Raw genomic sequence first — 22005 nt, forward strand, 5'->3', positions numbered from 1 at the left:
GAGTGATTGAATGGCATCCTTTCTAATTAGCATAATACTTGGCACAGAGTAAACACTCAGTGAAGGTTTATTAAAAGATGAAACACGGAGTATGCATTTGACCATGGTGAAATGAATTCCCATGCCTGAACTTACTAAACTGCAGAGACCGGTGACTTCCTGGAAAAGAGAAGCAAGACAGCTGGAAGACAAATAAAAATGACTGGCTAGTGGCAAAGTCCATTCTCATCAGAATGCTGGTTCAGTTATTCAGTTCAGATTTTTTGGCAAGGGATGCAGTTTCTTTTTCAGAAAATGTTGATTGATTGCACAGTTGTACCCACTTCATTTGCAAACCTTCATTATCTCTTTTTCCTTTCCTCTCTCCGTCTGCATTTAGAAGGGGAGGAGCAGTGTATAATTCCACAAAGCAATTTTTGTGAATAAACCAACTAACTGGCTGCCGCTTTCAGTCTCACAGTTCCACACAGAATACAAGTGTCTGCTTGAGTTGTGTATTCTCTCTTGACTGAATGTCTTCCATCCCTTCATTTGAGTATTCATTTGATTACTTACTCATTCATTCAAGAAATCATTCATTCAGTCCCACTAAGTGCTAGATTGGTACAGGCCCTATGTGGATACTTGGCTCTTGTCTAAACAAGAGTTCTTGACCTGAGGTCTACAGATAGGTTTCAGAGGCTCTTTGGAATTTTTGTAATTGTGTATGCAGTTTTGCATTTAAATATTTCCTTGGGAAGAGGGCTTGCTTAAACAGCTCTGTTATTCAAAGATAGAAACATGTTAAGAACCTCTGATAGAGAGAGGCTTGAGCTGAACCTTGAATCTAAATAATAGGTCTTTATATTAGGTTTATTCTCCTTGATATGTTTCATGTTGGTGATGGTGGTGGTTGAGTATGAAAGCATGAAAGCATTTGCTTGTGTGTGTTCTTAATTCTAGGTCTGACACTCTTGTCAGCCTGTTTATTAATCTCTGCTCTCCAAATAGTGCTCACCTTTCTTATTTGGTTTCTAACTCTGCCAAAATCATAGCCTCTGTAGGTCCCAAAGAGGCACAGGGCAATGATGACGGACCTTGATCTGCTAATACAGCAAGACCTAGCTTCTGCTCAGTTACCGTTGCTGTGTGTGGGCTTTTGTTTATAGGAAATCAAGAGGAAGATGGTGGGGTGTAACAGCTGATTTTGGTTTGCAGTGGTGGTGGCTGTGTATATTTACCTAATCAAGTTATGTCTGAGGCGTTCAGCGTCTTAAACAAATGCCAATTACTGCTGGATGGGGCACGAGTGAATCCTTCAAAGGAAAATTCAGTGGGCAGTTGCTGACACTTAGTGAATTGCTGGCCGTTTGCCCAAGTATGTGTGAAATGTTTGTACTGGTTTGAGGCCCTGATTGCAGTTGGCTTGCAGGGCCTGTGGTGACACTGTAGATTTGACATCATGCTATTGGAAGGGCAGAAAGTAGGGACAACATGCAGAGAAACAAAATATTCCTACTATTTTAGGAAGTAATTCTGAAATATTCCTAATATTTAAGAAAAATAGTCCTAAAATTCCTATTAAAATTGAGATAAATACCATGGTTTAGAAAAGTCATCTCTGGCCCAGCTTCTGCTTTTCATACCAAGGAGGAGAGAGCTGACACGAGCTGAGCCCCTCCGTGGGCTAGGTGCTGTGCTGGAGAGCGGTTATTTTTTCCCAAGTATTTATTGTGCACCTCTGTGTTCTGGGCCCGACTCTAACTGCTTGGGTCTCAGCACTGCACAAAATGATTCCTCCAACTTAAGAAGGTAGAAGAGAGAGTCAATATGCAAATAAGTTATGGGAGGAAAATTAAAGCATGGGAAGGGATGTCACATGTCCCCACAACAGCTCTGTGAGACATTCACCCTTTGGACAGAATGAGAAATTGAGGTCCACAAAGCCCAGTGTGTCCCAGAACATCCAGCTAATTAGAGATCAATGCAGGATTTAAAACTTAGTCTTTCTGACTCCAGAACCCAAATCCTCTCTTCTGTGCACATCTGTCTCCCAATGGTGAGATCCTCCCCTTAAACATTCCCTGAAAGCAGAGGGCAGGCAGCATCTTGGAAGGAGTCAGATGTCCTACAACAGGGACCTGAGTCACGCTAGTCTTCTTCCTACCTCCGAGGTGATATGACAGTTCATTTCAGGACTGAGGTGCCTCATAGAGATGCCAAGCTGGGTGCTATGATGGAGGTGTGCACTTCAGGGCTTCCAATGCAAGCAGTGGTGTTTAAGTTGCACAGGACATCAATTTGTAAAGTGAAGGTTTTCAGACAGATCTTTGGTTCTCCTGGGCATAATCAGTGACAATTAAGCTGGTTAAGCCCCATGAAGGTGCCGTGGTCATGGGGAAAGCCAACCCTGCACATGTTCCTAGCAGTGTGACAACTCATTGGTGTTGAAACTTAAGGAGAAGCAAGTTGCAGTGGGCAAGATGACACACCTAGTCCCTTGCATGTGTCGTCTGTAACTGTGCATTTGTCCTGGCCTTCACGTCTGACCTATGGATCCCAGGGTCTTGACTGTTGTAGTTCACCGTCTGTGTGACCTCACACTCTATACCCCAGTTCCAGGAGCCCCCATTCTGAGGTCTTTTTTGCCTCCACTTTCTCTGCGCCCATCCTAAGTTGATCGTTGATAGTTGCACATTTATTGCATTTTATTCATTTGCCTATGTGTCAGTCTCTCCACTAGACTCTGATCATCTGGAGAGTTAAAATGATGCCTTTTCATTTTTATCTCATCTGACACAGAGCCCAGCTCTGAGTAGAGGTACAACAAATATTTTACATGGATGCTTTTCACTGTCTTCTGCAGACATATAAAAGAAGCATCTAGAAATGGGAATGGGAGCCTGGCTTACATCTCTAGCACCTAGGTCAGTGAGGTTAATATATTTCATATTATGAGTATTCTAAATTTTGGATAAATAAATATAATACCATAGTCTGAAATGGTTGAGCTTTGGAAATTCATCACAGTGACTCTTCAAGCAGGTGCTGCTCTAAGCAGAGCATTGCGTCTGTTGGGTCAACACCCCACTGCTTCGTAGAACTATTTATGTTGACTGTTCTTTCGGCAGAAAGAAAACTCACTGAACACACTGCCGAGCATTTATGTGGCCCAGAAGCAAGCCAGGTGGGAGGGGGAAAGAAGAAAGAGAGAACGTGAATATGACTGAATATATGACTGGATGAACAGGGGGAAGAGAGAGAGAGGGCAATAGACCTCTTTCTCCCTCAGAAACATCAGCTGCTCTCGCACATCCAATGTTCTCAGCTCCCTGTTGTATCAGTGGCCTAGGAAAGCCCAGAGGGTGGATGCAGCATTAGACTGGAAGTAATAAGATTGTGCCTGACTTACTTCAGTATTTGTAGCAGATGTTACAAATGTCACAACATGAAGCTTTGGGATCTTACTTGAAAACAGAAATCAAGATAACAGATGTGGACCTCTTCCTTTTACCAGGAGTGCTAAGTGACATGGTCCTGATTCAATGATAGTCTCCACCCCCTTCCTACTGGGCAGAATCATGCCACTAACAGTCTGTGTGCCGCTGAGGTCAGGGGGTGACAGCAGTATGGCAGCACTCAACTGACAGCCTTTTAAGACAGTTTACAAAATGAAAGCATGCTAATCGTTTCTTTTTCTTTTTTCTTTTTTTTTTTTTTTTGGCCTTTACTGAGGGAGCATACCAAATCTCACCTCCATTAAAAGTTTTTTTTTTGTTTGTTTGTTTTTTAATTTATTTACTTGTTTTTTAATCAGTTTCAGGTGCACAAGACAAAGCAAAACTTAGACGTTTATCATTTATATCCCTCACACTGTGTGAACCCCCCCCCATCCACTATCCCCAAATTAATTTTCAAACCCCCATGACCATCTTGTGGTTACCGACTATTTTTCAAAACCTCTTACCTTCCCCTTATCCCCACCCCCCGCCCCTCTAGCAACCCTCTGTTTCTCCTCCATGTTTCCAAAACTGTCTCTGATTAGTTCATTCACTTATTCTTTTCTTTAGATTCCGCATATAAGTGAGATCATATGGTATTTGTCTTTCTCTTTCTGACTTATTTCACTTAACATAATGTTCTCTAGGTCCATCCATGTTGTTGCAAATGGTAAGATTTCTTTCTTCTTTATGGCTGCATAATACTCCATTGTATAAATATACCACAGTTTCTTAATCCAGTCATCTACTGATGGGCATTTCGGTTGTTTCCAGGTCTTGGCTATAGTGTATAGTGCTGCAATAAACATAGGAGTGCATAAAGATTTTTGAATTCACCTCCATTAAAAGTTTAAACTTCTGAAAATATTTTCAGCATATTAGTGGAGAGATCATTTCTACCAATTAAAGGACAAGTAGGAAGCTTTGCAAAGTTACTGCTGCATTCAAATCCCAAATTTGATGTGTTCTCTCTGGTTTACTCTTTGAGAGCTATGGTCAGAGAGTACTTGGTGTCTTTCTATGAACTATGCACTTAATTGATGAGAACATGCAGCATTTCTTCCTGACATACACAGAGTTGATGGAAAGGAAAGTGGTCTTTGGAAAACAGGAATTTTAATGAGAGCAAGAATAATAATGACAACAACAAAAGAAGCTCAAAAGTATAGCTGGCAGATTGTACTGAGAAAGCAGAGCACCTTCCTACATCAGACATGTATTCAGGCCACAAGCTCAGGCCAGAGACTGGACTGCCCACTCTCTATGGCCCACTGGATGTTCTGCCTGTCACAAAGGGACTGCCTCACTCAGGGGACTGTGTCTTGGTCGTCTTTGTGCTCAGAATATCCAGCTGAGTGCCTGCCATGTAGTATGACTCAATAGGTGTTTGTTGCTGTAGCCCTGAAGCCAGAATTAATTAGTTTATATCTTCTTGCTGAGTTTATGTTAGATAAAAATCAAGACTCTGCCACTGGAAGATTCTCCTATTCTACACTCTTCATTCTAAAATCACTCTGTAACTGCCTCACTCTTAAAACTTTCCCAGATTGGGAATGGGAAATATGTAATAGATCATATCCTATTACTCTGCTGGAATCCAAAACCTGGAATTAATCAGGATCGATTATTTTTTACCTTGTATTTATTTCATAAATACAAAGAGGAAAGTCTCCTTCCTTTCATTTTATAAAGGGAAGTAAGTAGTTAGTTTTAAACTTAGCATCCTAAAGTAATCCCTGTAGCATCTAGTTGCTGAAGCCAAGAAACACATTGGGAAAGGAACTGGAGTTATTTTTGGACACCAGTCTTTTGAAAGTGCCCTCTCTTTATGTAGATTGTTATTTTGAAATGATTAAGAAACTAAAATTAGAATGATTAATACCTACCATTTTTAGAAAGTCCTCTTTGCATTTGTAACAATTACTTTGAAGAATCAGGAATGTAAACATGTCCTTATCTTTTAGTCCAGTCCCATGGCATGCTCTCCTCCCTCCTGCCCCCTTGCCTCTCTTAAGGGTCTCCCTCATGTACCCCACTCCCCAACCATCAGCCTAGGCTGTGGATCATGCCTGAATTTTCCCGAGGTCTCCATCCTCAGATACGTTGACTGTCAGGGCTTCATTATTCCCTCAGGGGCTGTCACTCCAAACAGCAGCTTAACCCACTGTCGTAGAACTTCATTGTCAAGGGGAAGTTTGGGTTCTCTCGTGAAGAATGTTAATCACCTTATATGTGGCCGTATAAAGGGCATATAATAGTTCCCATAGTAAATATCAGATTGTCAGAGAAAGGCTATTTCCCTCCTTTCTCAGATACAGATGAAGAAATATTAATAGCTGCTTCGGTAGCTAGAAACACTCATTTCCTTTAATAGAAAAGGAAGGCTGGTGGGCAAAATAAGTCTTTAAATTGGAAAATTTTTACTAAAAAGAAGTCCCTGAAATGTGTTTCTTACCAAATACACAAAACAATGTCAAGACTATCATAGTAATGCTTGGCTGCTATTTCTCTTTTAGAGGACTGCTATTTTGGTGTAGAATATTGTAAATAAAAGTTTTCAGAAGTCATCTGAATACTGTTTAGTTCTTCAGAAGATGAGAAGTGCATGATAAACACACTCTTGACTCAACAGAGATGTTGAATGCTGTATGTGTCCACCTTCGTTCTTACTAGTTGAAGACATAGAGATATGCTTTTCTGAGAAAACAGACACGGTTTCTTTTCCACAAATTCAACAATTCCTTTGTAAGTACTGTGTTGCCCCAAAAATAAGACCTAGCCGGACCATCAGCTCTAATGCATCTTTTGGAGTAAAAAGTCAGGGTCTTATATTACATTACATCATATCGTATCGTATCATATCATATATCATATCATATCATATCATACCAAGTCATATTATATTATATAAGACCGAGACTTTTATTAATTTTTGCTCCGAAAGACACATTAGAGCTGATGGTCCGGCTAGGTCTTATTTTTGGGGAAGCAGGGTATTAATACTTTCACAGTCATACCATCCCTAATGCTTTTCTCTAATGTATTTAATCCATACTCGAATTGTGGGAGGAATTTAAGTATGTCTTGTATCCGAGAATTTTTGAATCAGCATGAGACTTCTTGAAGTTTCAATTATTTTATTGATTAAATACCTCTTTTGGTCTCAATTTGTAAAAGAGTGTACTATTGGCTTCTGGAATATGAATTATGAAGGCGTATTTTTTGCTTTTTAAAAATCTACTAAATATGAATTTTGAAATAAGCCCAGAGTATACTACTCCTGAACACAGGGGGTTTCCTTTCTTGTGTTTATTTTAAATCAAGGATTCAACTGATTGATTAACAATGCTTGCCTTTAGCTCTCTTCTCCACTCATTAGTTATCCGCTATTTTAAATGGCAAAAAACAAATCGTGGGTGAAGTACATTGAAAAAGTATTGCAATATTTGTTTTCAGAAATTTGCATGATGCCCTGAGTGGGAACTCCACATATTGTGCTTGCCACAACAGTTTTAGTTACAGTGCTGCTGTATCAGTGAAATCGGTACTTAGCACACAAGTTTCCAGTGTCTCATCTCCATCCCAACCTGAGATGCCCCCAGTGTCTAAGGCATGCTCAAGCAATGAGGACATCAGTTTTGAAAGTATGCAAATTTTGACTGTGGGTAGTAAGCAGACTTGTGATGACTAGTTCCAGCAGGAAGATTTGGTCTGCTAGTAAATGAACACACAAATTGCATTTTTATAGGGAAACACACACACACACACACACACACACACACACACACACACTATAGACTTCTAAGGCTCCTGGGAAAACCCTCTCTGGCTTCCTTTGCCCTACAATGAGGGAGGCTAATTGAGATTCTTCAAGGGAAATCCCTTTCTTTTCTTCGATAGCCATGGAGACTCATTAAGCATTCTATACGCCGTTCTTTCCCATCCCCTGACTTTGCTTAGCCCGTGCAGAAGCCCAGGGAGTGCACTAAGCAGGCCCCTTAGTTCTCCCTTCCCCCTGAGCTCCGTGTGAGAACAGAGACTTGCCCCCTGGATGATGGATTCTGAGGGTAGCCATCTTGGCACGAGGCTTGCCTTCTTAATACCTGCAGAACTTTCAGACTACCTTTACCTATGCGGCCATCTTGCTCCCCAAGGAGTGGGGCTGGATGAAAAAATACCTCTACAGTGGTCTTCCCTATCTGCCAATGACTACTTTTTCCCAATAAAACTATCCATTGGAAACTCTCCCTCACAATGTCATACTCATGTACACTTGTAAATATCTTTTTCAAGTGATCCCTTAAATGAGCCCCTTTCTCTCTCCCTGCCTGTCTTCCCATTGTGAACTGTGCTGGGGAGAAGCTGGGGCAGCTCCACCTTTTCTGGAAATGGGGGTGGGGAGGGTTGCGGAGGTAAAGGGCAATGCAGGACCCAAGGCAACTAGGGCTCCTGACTTTTCCCCTTTCATTATGTGTCCACTGAGCTGTCCTGTTTCTATTTTGTAATGGGTTCTTCTGTGGCAAGCTGACCTTTTGGCTGAATAGGTCAGACTCTCACTGAGTGCTAATCCTCAGCCTTCCTGGTGTTTGTACCTCCCTGAAGGTGACGAGCACTGGTTCAGAATATGACTGGGGTTGTGGGATATATTTCTCCAAAGAGGAACTGCCTTTTACTGCACTGAAGTACTTCTCAAAGGCTGCCTCACAAGGTTATGCAGAAGAGTCTAGATACCTTCTTCACTATACAGAAGAGAACCTGCAGTCATTTTTGCCAAAATTGTTGAGAGACAAAACTAATTTTTCAGATACATGTTTCTGATTGTGGTTTCCATATAGTGGTTTCCACTTTTTTAATGAAAGGCCAAATGTATAGTCCTAATGATTCATCATATTTTAGATTTTTGAGACAGGCAGTTTTTTTAGTTGATTTAAAAAAATCCTTCTCCCTATGTGTATCACACTATATATCTCTTCTATTTAAAATCTCTTAAAACTCCTGGTGTTTTATTTTTAACCCTTGCAAAACAGGAGATAACAGTGGTGAGGTATTTGCTGATAATTATACGCTGGGCCTTGGTTTGTTGTAAATTGCTTAACATTTTCTTTAGGGCTGTTTATTGGGTTTTATAGCACTAGTTATCTTATAGTCACTAGCAATTTTAAACATCAAATAGATATTCAGTGGATTCTGAATTGAGCTTGAAGTTGAATTACTACATATGTTACTGTGGTTTGATTTTTTTTTTTCTTTTAACAGTTTGTATAAGCTGTTCAACTAGAAAACTTACATTTCACTGCCAATGAGTTATGGACATACTCTTCACAGATTAGTGATTATGTGTTCCATTTATTTAGCATTTTCTGTATGTTTTTTTGGGGGTGGGGGGTTTGTTTAATTTAGTTAGTGTTCTTTACATTTCAAATTTTTTAGTTTACATTTGAATTGGACAAACAAATAAGTGAAACATGTTAAATCAAATAAAACAGTGACCTATTCAGCAGTAGATATGCATTTTGTCTGGTCTACCAACTGGTTTTAGAAACTGTCAACTTCCAAAATCCAGAGATCTGAGAGAGCTTCATAAGCATTGATTGTTACTTCTCTGAGGATGATGGACCTATTGAGGAAACGCCCCTTTTGTTTTTGTTTATTTATTAATGATACTCTATAAACACAATAACGTGGTGAAACAAGAATAACTACATTTGCACTGTTCCTGAGTTATCAGATTATTGTCTTAATCTCCAAATGCCAAATGCGATAGGATAAAAAGTACAAAATAAGAAGTACATTTTAAGCATCTATTCAGTTACCAATAATGCTGGAGTCAGAGAGCTGGTCTTCTACCAGGGACATAATGGGCTCCTGTTTAACATATTTATGTTGGTTATAAAATTAGGAACTGTCATTATAGCCCCACATCACCTACATAAATGCAAAATATATAAATCAAGAGGAACTCCAGTGCCATAAAAGTGCCATTGAATAGAATAGCATGAAAGCACTTAGGAGATACCTGCGTGTTGTGCTAGCATGTACTGGGGTGCTCACTCACATTTCTAGAGGATTTGAAGAACAAAGGGGAATACCTGTGCAGGGAAGACTCGAGGACGTGGGGCGATAAAGACATTTGGGATCCCCAGGCTGACTAATTAGTTTTCCTAAATAAAATTCCTAACTATGTACACATTTGCAACATATACTTAGAAGACAGCCTGAGTCCTAAGTGGGACAAAGGAAGGAAAAGGAAGGCCACTAAGAGTAAAACTTGGATAACTCCTGCAGCACCCCCTGAACTCACCTGTTCTTCTAGAAGTCAGAGTTGCCACCTGTCCTTACTGGAGTATTGGGCATTCTAGTAAATAAACACACTCCTTATATTGCCTGTGATGTTTTAGGATCTCCTCTAGGTTGGTGATTCTTGCTTTCCTACCCCCCACTCCAATCCAATTCTTTGTAGAAAAGTCTATGTTGTCGAAAATCATCCTATTTTCTTTTGTGAGGCGCAACGATTTATTTTGAACTTTGTAATTGGAAGTCCTGAAGTGCACCCATATTATGAACTATTAAAAAGGAGCTTTCTGGATCCCAATTACTGCCTCAAAAACCGAGTGGACACTTTTGAAGTTTTTCAACTCCCCCTCTCCCTATCAACCCTCCCTCAGCAATCTTAAAAAAAAAAAAAAAAAAAGGACTGCAGATTTTATTCATGTGGGATCATTCACACCAAGCTACCATAATGTGCAATTAACACTCTAGAAACTGAAAACAGTATTCAGCAAGACAGCTGCATTATCAAAAATGCCAAAGGAGTTTTGAAGGGAGTAATGTGCATGTTAGAATAGGAAATTAATCAGAAACACACACACACACACACACACACACACGCACGCACGCACACACAGACTAGTACTGTCTTAAGTATATCTGAATATTAAAAATATTATGTCTATACTGATAATAAAGATTAATCTTTATTATTCTGGATAAAAAACTGATTTTTCTGTGTTAAGATTTTTTTGTGTGTTTTGCTTCTGAAGCAAATGAGGAAGTTGGAGGTCTCTAAGATCCCTTCCAGCTGGAATATTTTTTGATAATAATCACTCTTCAATTATATTTTATAAATTTTGCCATTGAAACAAAATGCCCCTTTTATTTCTTCTTGCCAGTAATAATGATGCTTAACATTCATGTGTTTTCAAAGTGCCTTTCAGACATTGCAGACACTAACACAATTGCAGGGTAAACTGCCTACTTTTGCACAACACAATAATCACAACTACATTTATATTATCATCCCTACTAAGCTATGGATCCAACTGACTGACTGACTAACTGAAACAAAGCAGAATTATCTCAGCAGCATTTTGTTTGAATTTTCTTGTCAACTAGTTGAAAGTGGTTTTAGAAGTAAGAAAGCAGGGGATTTTTATTTTATTTCAAATCCGTGATGTCTAGGTATGAGGGAGCAGAGGCTAGTAATAAAATTTCCAAAGAAAGCAAGAAGACATCGGGAATTTACGTGTTGAAGAGATGGAAAAGATCTTAATATTTGCTTTCATAAATTACTATAAATCAAATAGAATTTTTTTGGAGCGGTTACAAGGCGGGAGGAGAATACCCAGAACAGATTTCAAAGCACATTGTGACTCCATGCAAAAAAAAAAAAAAAAAAAAAAATGTGTATAGAGAAGACCAACCCTCAATTCTGGATCCCACAAATACAATACATGAAGCTCACTTTTGTTAAGGTTTGTGGGGGCTCCTTGAGTTAGGTGCTTGCAGACAACATGTGTAATATGCCAGAAAGAGCAGGACTGACTGCATAGGTGGGTACAGAAACAGGAGTATCCAGAGAAGAAAACGCTCCCTGACCTGGTGAGGCGCGTGCTGGGCAACAATCCCCCTGGGCTTCTCGGTGGTCCCGTAGGAACAGTTACACATGAATGACTATTCAGTAAATACAAAATCCAGCCATCCTGAGACACTTAACACCAGTGCAAACAGTCATTAATGAGAATCTCTATCCAACATGTTGTGCTTATTAAATTATGATAAAGTTGTTGCATTAGAACATTTAAACATTTTCCTTAGAGTATATGAAAAGTTTAGGTTTTATCTGGGGGGGGAGGAGGCGGGAAAGGCAGTATGTTGTACATTGTGCTGTAAAGACACCTAAATTTTAGGAAAAACAGTTTACCAGTTTATTTTAAAGGGATGTGAACATTCATGTTTTTACTGCAGTACAGGAAAAATAGCTGGGAAAAAAAGTCTGGATGTGGTCGTTGATGTTTGTAGAAGTTGTTATCTGAGTTGAACATTCAACCTGGGTTCCACTTATGCTCAGGCAACTCAGAACCGAATTAACACCAGGTTGTATGTCTTTGAGATGTCTGATTTAGTAACTAGCTAGTGATGCAATTAAAGAGAAATTAGGCTGGAGATGTGAATCAGAGCTCTAACTTAATTTTTTCTTCTTTTTTTCCTTTTTCTTTCTTCCTTTCTTTTTTTCTTTCTTTCTTCTTTTTTTTTTTTTTTAAGTTATAGGTACACAACGAAGGAGAAGCCCCAGTGCACTGGCCATTGAAGTATTTGAAACACATTTGGGAAGTCACATTTTGCAGGTACGTTTAAAAGAAGCTTGCTTATCTTTTACTAAAAAAAAAAAACAAAAAAAATTGTTTCATCTTTGTATTAATTTTTTTTTTAAATTTCAGCTATGTATATGACTGTTGTTATTTTATCTCGGAATTCTGAAATTCTTATGAACTCATTTTTTCTTTTTAGAAAGCCATCCCTTGAGAGAATATTAATGAGAAAGGGAGGGCAAGTATTATTTGTAATAATTGAGATGAATTGCACTATTCAGTTCATGCTCAATGTATAGTAGCTGGCTGTTCCCAGAATGACTGTGTGTGTGCCGCATTTGTAAGTAGATATATGTGTGTGTCTTTGGAGCTCTATATTGTTTTTGGAAGAGCAAAATGTTGTGAAAGTAATGTGACGTTTTCCTGTGTTGCCAAATGTCAGTTCTTTGCTTGAGTTTGCATTCATAAGTGCTTCCAACCTTAATGTTGCTCCTCCCCCAAACTTGCATACTTGCTCAGGATGAATTTTGAAAGTCAATTTTTAAGTGAAAGAGACACATAATACTAATTTAATTTCACCAATGAAGGTCATGCCTGATAAATGTGAGAGTGACTACAAGGTCCTGCAGTTACTTGTCCCAGAGAAGATTCATCCCAAACTCAGCATCTCACTTCCTCAAAACCTGTTTTCTTAACACTTTGCCATCAATTCTACACATCCATGAATAATGGTTCTACATCATTTCTGCTTCCAGGGTAGATATTGCCAGAGCGAAAGCTTTCTTTAACTATGCAAGATACATTTTTAACACAGAATTAGAGAAGCAAACGTGTTTGGGATATTTAGGCAGATTATTTGGAAAAGATGGTTATTTATTTATTTATTTATTTATTTATTTTTTGATAAATGAAAGAAAACTCTAGATTCCTGTTTATTCAGAGTTAAAAAAAAATGACTTCTACGATGCTTTTATTTTCTAGATAGCCACAAGTAGTATCGAATCTAGCCTATTATTCCTGAAAGTATATATTCTAGAAAACTCTCATCAGATTCTTCACAGTCAAATCCCAGTGGTTCTCCAAAGCGGTTCCTTGGCTAGTGCCTTCAGTATCCCCTGAGATGCTTATTCAGAGGACACGTTCCTTGGCCTCTCACCAAACCTACTAAATGAGAATCTCCAGGGTGCCATCCTGGAATTTGTGATTTTTTCACAACCTTTTGAGAAAATTTGGTATTTCATTAGATCTGAGCTGTCACAATTCACATTTGCAAATTTAAGGAGCTTACTTTGAAGCAACTTACTTTGTTTATTTTTGTTTATTCTGATGTTTCTCATTTCTCCACTAATACCTGTTAAGATTCCATTAACTGATGTTTCTTAAAATACACCTTGGGAGATACTGTTCTGTTGTGCACATAAAATTTTGAATTACCTTTGTAGTAGATTAGTTTCAGGGGTACATAAAGGATATTTCTTTCTAGGTCTTCAAATTTTTATTTCTCTCTCTCCTTTACACACTTTTTCCAGAATCTCTTTTATAAGTTTTGTATGAGCCATGCCATTGGTGTACCGTTAGATGCTGATGGCATTTAGGATGACTCCTGTTTATATTCTGAAGCAATCAGTGCATAAGACTTAATGAAAGAAATGGTTCAGAGAGTAGCCCCAGATTATTATCCTCTGACTTCTTTTTAGAAAGCTCTCAGGGGAGGGTGATTCAGGAGGTGCAAGAATTTAAAAAATTTAAAACACAAAGCTTACAAGTTGAATTGAACATAAACTTAAGATAAACATAGAACGGCTGTCCCACATGCCAATTCAACATGAGACTTCAGTGAAAAAGTAGAGGATCTATAATGAGGCTGCTGAACACTTCTGTTCTTTAGGTTGGACATACCTGACTTAGACAACCTGCTTTAACAGGCACATAGACAGCAGGATGTTATTTGGAGTGGAGTAACCAGAGGGTGTGTGAACTAGAAATCACGTTGCATGATGAGTGGCACAGGGCTTGGTGACGTTTAGTTTGGAGAAGACAATACTTGAAAGGGGCATTAATATTCTCTCTCTATATTTGAAGGCCTCATGTGAAAAGAGAATCAGATATACTCTGTGTGGATTCTGAGTGTGGAAAAGAGAAAGGGGTCAAAATTAAAGAAAAAAAAAATCACCTTCATTAAAAAAAAACCCTTCCAAATAGGTTTGTCCACATTAGGAATGGGATATGTTCAAAGCCTTTGGCTTTAAGGAGAAGTATAGGTGGCTTGATAGGGATGCTTTCACAAAAGTGAGGCATCCAAGAGTGGTTGCAGCGGATACTCTTGAAATTGTCATAGAAACTAAAACTTCTTATCATTTGATTCTAACGCCAGTGGTTATGGAGTGGAAGAGCTGTAACTACTCCTCTAAATGAAACACAGGAGTTGTGGGCAGGAAAGAGTTGTGAAGTAGTAGCAGTAATAAGAAGGGCCTTCTCTATGCTATCTAATTAGTTATCTTTCCTCCTAACATGGGACCCTTTGAGACCATAGACCCATGTCTGTGCCATGTTCAACAATACCTCAATGGTCTGCAAGGATGATATGGTTTCCATATTTTCCTTCACGAGGGTCCATGCATGGTGGAATGTGGTTGAATCAAGGGGAATGGGATGAATTATTTCTTTCTTCTGTGCTGTCCTTCCTTCACTTTCAAATATCTGATAAAAATTTATCTGGTCAACAAGGTAGGCATGGTTTCTAACCTCATAGTTTATCATCATTACCCACCCCCCAAAAAATGCCTCATAAGAACACAGAATGCACTCTGGTAGGCACGTGGCTGGTCCTTAACCAACTCGCAATCGTTTGTGGAAAGAAGAACCAGGAGCCTCAGAAAGTGAGAAGCATCACACTGGTCAAGTACTATAGGGCTACAAAAGAGTCAGGCTCTGAGTTTGCCACAAAGCATCAAATAAGACTTCTCTAAGCTGCTGATGGATGAATGGAGAAGTTTATTCCTAAGAAAATTGAAGAATATGCTAATCAAAGGCAACGTCAAACACAAAGTCATGGGGGCAAGTAATACAATAATAGATCTTGTTTGGGAGCTGTTCATATGTTCAGTTTGATGGCTGCTTCACATGCACATGAGGCTTTGAGCACATAAGAGATAAAGATGGAGACATTGTATGAAGCATATTGGGCCCAGTGAACCAAGCCAGGATGCTGTAACCAGTAATGAGCCCATGGAGAAGGCTTTTGTGCAAGAGACTGACCAGATCAGGATTTGGTTTCTTCTTAGAGTTATTATCAAAATACAGTGTCTAGAAAGTCTTTGAATTGTGAGAGATTGCTATGGAGGTCATTTAGGAAATTATTGCAATAGTCCAAGAGTCCAAAGGAAGATATTCTCCAAGATAGAGGCTCTACAATGGAAAAGCAAGTATGGAATTAAAATGAAATCATTAGATGTGAAAGGCTAGAGGATGACAGGAATTAATAGCGATTACAGGTTTTCTAGATTTGGTAACTAGATGTTCAATGATCCTCTTACCTGAGAGATGTTAAATGGGATATTCTCTTAAATAGCCAAGTTAATAAGAGATAAGCAGTTGGAAACCTGCGTCTGATTCTCCAGAACACGGTCAAGCCTAGGGCTGAAAATCGAGCTGGGAATTACTAATCACTCGCATATGTATGAATGATAGTTTAAATTAAGCAGTGAGTTGCAGCCCCATGGAAATGACAGAAGAAGGTTGAGGGGCGGCATCCCCATTGTGTGTCCATTAAGATGCAAGTGGAAGATGAGGAAGGAATAGACAGAAAGCTAAGAGGAAACCACAGGATTTGACTTTGCTTAAGGAAGGAGCATCAATATCAAGATGGCTAAGGATAAATCCTGTAGTAGGATAAATGCTGGACATGTCATAGGTTTCATGTGTTGAAACAGTTGCAGTGAAGTTTTAGGTGCAGCAGACAGCCTTAAAGAGTGCTACAAGGTACAGGTGTCTGGATGTTGGTGATAAAGGAGGGACGGGAGGAGATAAGAAGGTAGTGTGACGGGAAAATTTTGTTTTTAATGTTGTTAGAGTATGTTTATATGTCTGAGATTCATGGGATCAAGTATTGGCCAATTATATGCTGTTTAGCAATCGGCTTTTTAAAAATCAATATTTTGTGGTCATGTCTATATTAAAAAGGATAGGCTTTCATTATTATTAATGGTTATATGCCATTCCATACTATAGATGTATCATAATTTCTTTAACCATTTTCCTGCCATTGAATATTTCAATTATATGTGTAAATTTGCATTTCTAATGCAAATGCCAAATGAGGGGTGTGTATGTGTGTGTGTGAGTGAGTGATGTGTTTGTGGGTGGCTGTGTTTCAATTAGAAAGAGCCTAATCCAGATTGATTTGAGCTTAACTTTATTGAATTTTTGTATGTATGATGTTCCATGTATTGTGCTAGATTCTCTTCTTATATCATCATTAAATACTCACAGTATGTCCCTATGAGATAGGTGCTATGATTGCGGACATCTTAAAATTGAGAAAACTAAGACCTAGAAAATTTAAATAACTGACTCAAGCACACAGGGCTAGTTATGTGAGAGTTCAAAGTGAACCCAGCATATTAACATTAGATTATAATACTTCCCAAGAATGACGGGGAAAATTTTAAAGAAAATGGAAATAAAAGGAAATAATTTATATTTTGAGTGAACAGGATCAGGGAATTCATGGAATTTGGAAGTAGAGGTCAGTTCCGAATAGCAGGGTGGGGCTCAGGAAATGCTTGTGACTTCTCTGTACCAGGTGCCAAGTTTCCTGCTACCCCAGTGATGTTTCATAGAAGAGCGTGCTAAGGACCCCTTGATGTAGAGAGTTGGGGGTGGGGTGAAGGTGGACTCCTTAATTTTTGGTCCACCCTTCTGTGGCAGTATGTGTTTTTGTAGTGTATATCTTATTAACTATATATTCGCTTACTCAAATTTAGAAAATTTACTGGATTTAAAATTTGACTTATTTCCTGCTGAGAGGGGAAAAAAATTACTGGTGATTCTATCAGTATAAAATCAACAGTTGCAAAGTTATTTTCCAATTTAATGATCCAATAGCAGTGTACGAGGTCTGACAATTAAGTTCGCAAACTTGTTGCAACAATGTTGCTAACTTTTTTTGCTATCAGAGAGATTATTCATTATGAATTTGTACCAACTGGACAAACAGTTAACTAAGTTTACTATTTGGAAGTGCTGAAAAGACTGCGTGAAAAAGTTAAGACGAAAATGACCTGAACTTTTCGCCAACAATTCATGGCTCTTGCATCATGACAACGCACCAGCTCACACAGCACTGTCTGTAAGGCAGTTTTTAGCCAGTAAACAAATCACTGTATTGGAACACCCTCCCCTACTCACCTGATCTGGCCCCCAATGACTTCTTTCTTTACCCAAAGATAAAGGAAATATTGAAAGGAAGACATTTGGATAACACTCACGATATCAAGGGTAATACTATGACAGCTCTGATGGCCATTCCAGAAAAAGAGTTCCAACATTGCTTTGAGGGGTGGACTAGGTGCTGGCATCAGTGCATAGCTTCCCAAGGGGGGAGTACTTGAAAGGTAACTGTAGTGATATTGAGCAATGAGGTAGGTAGTACTTTTTCTAGGATGAGTTCGCGGACTTAATTGTCCGACCTCATAAAATCAGCTGTTGCAAAGTATTTTCCAATTTAGTGATCCAATACCAGTGTATGTCGGCATGACCATCACTCAGGTCGTGCACCATGCAATGCTAGGACCACCATTCACATCACTTACGTGGAAACTTTCCTACTGACTGTGACCCGTATTGTAGCCTCGGTGAACCTGTAGCTGTTTCAGACATGAATTTCACAACAGAGGCATCTTCAGGAGAGTTTAAGGGCTCAACTGATGTCAGCCTTGCAACTGCAGGATTTTAAGTGTTTGCATTGAGCCTGAGTCAAGGCATTTTAGTTCACTTTATTCTTTGACTTTTATTAATCAGATGAGGAGGAGGCGGGCAAGGGGTCAATTTGGAGAATTGTGCTTTTTGTGACAAGCTAAATAAGCATCCAAGAACTTTAGGCCATTATGTGGGATTTTTCCTGAATATAGTAGACTAAGCACTAATCTGGCTCTTGCTTTAAAAGCTCTCTGTAGGCATTACTGTTTTCCATTCATATCCTTCATATGAAAACAGATGAGTATTTATTTTGACTTTCCCAATTTGGAGACCAGATAGAATATTCATATTTTACTTTCTCAAAGTTAATGAAACACAAAATGATAACAAATATCTTTGGAACTCATAGAATTAACCAGTGGAATGACTTTCCCTTAGGTGTATATTTATGAATGGAGTGTTTTAATTATTTGCGTGCCCTTAGCAGTGGGGTTTAAATTTTTTTTGTCATTCTGTAAATAATGTTTATATAATTGTGATATAAAATTGCAGTCTTGTTTTTGCATACTCCATAGTAATGCTTCTTTACTCACGTCACAGGCATTAAAACAGCAATCAAATCAAACCTTGTATGTGGAAGATTTTTAACATTAATGTTTGTATTCTTGTGAGTACATTGTGGTGAACTACAGATAGATATTATATATGTTATACTACTGATATTGTGTAATACATATCATTACTAATGGCTATTAATAGTTATAAAGTGACTGAGAGATGATTTTTATCATAACCAGTTTTGGATATAAAATAAATGAGATTTTGTGAGTTGGATAATACAGTCATAACCAGTACCAACTTTTTTAAAAAAATAAATGATATAGGAACATAATCGTTATTTTATCTAAGTCTTGGGAGAATAATAATATTCTATATGAAATGCCGTAAAAGGAGATAATGCAGAAGTATGATATCCGTGTATCAGTTTTAAGGTTGGCTATATTGCATGAACCCTCCTGTATCTGTGTAATGGAGCCTGCATTATTTCTGGGTGTAAAATAATTTTTTGCATGGCTCTTAGAACATTCAAACACCAAACAGAGAATCTCATGGGCAGACCCTTTGAAGAAGACCAAGAGTGAACTGCCAAGAACATTCCAGTATTATAACACTGTGGTACTCTGTCTGGGAATGTATCAGGAAAGATTGGGAAGATTGGTTGCATGACTGTCTGTCTTCCCCAGCATAACTAGGGAACTAATTGTTTTACAAGGATCATTTTCTGGTAGAATACCACTCATAGATATGGCCATCACCTTAGCAGAACCATTTAACTAATGTATGATTCTTCTGTGATGGTGGAAGGAAAGGAACTCAAATGTAGTTGTTTTTCTACTTGATAGACAAAGTAGTCAGAGATTTGTGTGGATGAACTGAAAAACAACATGGATCTCAATGAAATGTCAGATTTCAATCATATGTTATTTATTGCCCTTAAAACCTTCAACCATGGAATGGAGTGTAGAATCATATCTCAAATAAAAGAAGAGCTTAGGTTTAAAAGAGGATGTTATGGATCAGATTTAGGAAAAAAATCAGATCAGGATTTACATTGAAATTTCTATGTTTCCATTTTTAATCACATTTTGAAGATTGGTTAAGCGCATGCCCTGGAATCATGACAAGTTTGTCTACGTACTATTTTGGTCCTGCAGAATTATTGTTATATAAATGAGACATGAAGATTCTCTACCAGAAATGTTTAAAAATTGGGGGTTGATGAAGGAAAACAAAATAGTAAAAAGTATGTTGTCACATTTTATATCTTTGTTAGTGTTCAAGTATTTCTAGCCATAGCCTTCTCCAGGCTCTGAGACCCGTTCAGTTGTAGAAGACTAGAAAATTCTTTAGAGAATGATTGGATTGGAGAAAGAGAAAGACATAGATTGGATATAAAGGCAAAAGTAGCTACTTTTAAGAGTATTGGGGTGGGGGATAGAGAATGTCATATCTGTCACCAGCATCTCCTTTAATCTCATTTAACACAAGAAAATAAAAGGTTGACTAGTACAATTTAAACATTTGAATGAAGAAAACTGAATAATCCCTAAAAGAGCTCAAAAGCTGACTAATATAAAGATACAAATTATTATTTAAAGATGCTGCCTAACCAAGTCAGCATTCATTCTACCTTTGATGGTATTGTTACCAAAAGACTTCTGTGAATGATAATGATACATTCAAGCCTATTTTCTATTTTACTGATAAGCTGGAATTTTGCCTTTATTTATTGTTTTATTGGAACTTATAAAAGAAACTATCATCTTTGGGGAAGTTGCATGGTCTTACTCCTGATGACCTTTGCTGGCAAAGTGGGATCCTGCTGGACATTAGTGCTAAAATAAAATAACTTCGTGCAATAGAGGCATTTTTAGCTGTGATAGAGAAAAAGGTGAGTATAAAGTGAGTGAAAGGTGAGTGACCCTATAGTCTACCTATGATCCAGAATGGTAAGAAAATGTAAAACTAAGTATAGAAAAAGAGAAAGTTAGTGAATATATTTGCATATGCAAATTAGCTTAATTGATACTGCTTGCCTCTACAGGGATTTTTCATTACAAACTGGAGTGTTACATTGTTCAGCTCATATTGAGTAATTTAGTAACTAATGAGACCAGTTTGCACTAATTTGCATATGATAAATGAGCTTAATTGCAGTAAATAACTTGGAGGCATAATTACTTAATTTTCCTGTGTTGCACGGCTTTTAAGTTCACGTATGAACAACTCAAGATAATTTTGCATATTTAAATTAGTTGCTTTAAAATTTTCTTGAACAAAAAAAAAAAGGAACACACCTTATCAATTGAGCTGTAAGACAATCGGAAATAAGTTTTCCAGTATTTTTATTTAAAAAGAGAGGAAAGGAAAAACAGAAATTTCGTGAGGCTGTTCTCCTCTCTCACATTCTTACCTCAAATAGGATATCAGCATTGACATTTAAGAAAATATTTTTAATGTTGAAAGTTAATGCACAACTTCTATTAGTAACTGACCTAAGTATAAATTGAAATATGTGTATGAATGAATCATAACTTTTGAAATGGGGTTTATAAAAGAGATGTGATGTGTCCCTTATCTGATCTGGCAAAGTAATATTAGGGAGTCCATTGAATCACCCATCTGCAATGTTCATGTCACCGAAGTTGCTGGCCTTTGATAAAGCGGGTATCACTCTGACCCTAGCTTGTATTTTATATCTAGATGAATGTTTCACATTTATGCAACTGGTTTCATTGGAGAATCTCAGTGTAGTTTGCCAAGAATTATATCACTGGTCTTCACATTAATTCAAGAATGTATATTTTATCAAAATCTCCATTCCCAAATTTAAAACAAAAACACAAAAAACAAAAACTGAAGCACACAGAGGTTGATGGCTAAACCGTTATTTCATGATACTGTATTGCCTTAGAATTTTACTTTGAGGGAAAAAGTACTGTTATTCGAAATTAACTTAAGTCGTATAAAATCATGTTCATAATTGAGTATCAGAAAATATTTTATGGTTGTGAAAGTCTAAAACCTGTCATTTAAAAAAAACCATTGCTACCTTAACTCATTGTATATAAAAACCAGAAGGCGATATTAGGGTTATTTATTTGCCACAATCTGGAAAAATAATTCATGAAACTTTTCTCTGAAAAGCTCAAACCTCATTAAATGCGGTATAAGTTTCCTGTGTCTTTCAGAGGTGGCCCAGAAACAAGCACTCATAGTAGTATATTCCAAGTATAAACTTTGAGTCCTTCATATAATAGGTGCTCAAGAAGGGCCTGGTGAATAAATGAATGAACAAATAAATCCTTCCCAGACAAAGTCACATTTAACTAGGGCCTCATCTCACCTTAGTGTTCCTAGCCCTGTTTTTTATTCACAGCCTCTAGATGTGGGACAGAGTATGGCAGATTCTTTCCGTGTTGTGTGTTTTGACCTTTGGCTAACTTGCGTTCACATCC

General features: G+C 38.0%; 1 protein-coding gene across 10 annotated transcripts in view; it reads left to right on the plus strand.

Moving 5' to 3' along the window:
- Nucleotides 1-22005, plus strand: part of NPAS3 (neuronal PAS domain protein 3) — an 856235-nt gene that overhangs the window by 406175 nt on the left and 428055 nt on the right. For 8 of the 10 annotated variants that reach the window (XM_074328134.1, XM_019754550.2, XM_019754555.2 and 5 more), the window contains one exon: nucleotides 12021-12103. In XM_074328134.1, the coding sequence (XP_074184235.1) occupies nucleotides 12021-12103 (83 nt within the window). The remainder of the gene's footprint in view (nucleotides 1-12020; nucleotides 12104-22005) is intronic. The other 2 variants (XM_019754551.2, XM_019754553.2) reach the window with 1 other exon arrangement.

This window comes from Rhinolophus sinicus, linkage group LG03, assembly GCF_036562045.2.
Source record: "Rhinolophus sinicus isolate RSC01 linkage group LG03, ASM3656204v1, whole genome shotgun sequence".
Lineage (NCBI taxonomy): Eukaryota > Metazoa > Chordata > Mammalia > Chiroptera > Rhinolophidae > Rhinolophus > Rhinolophus sinicus.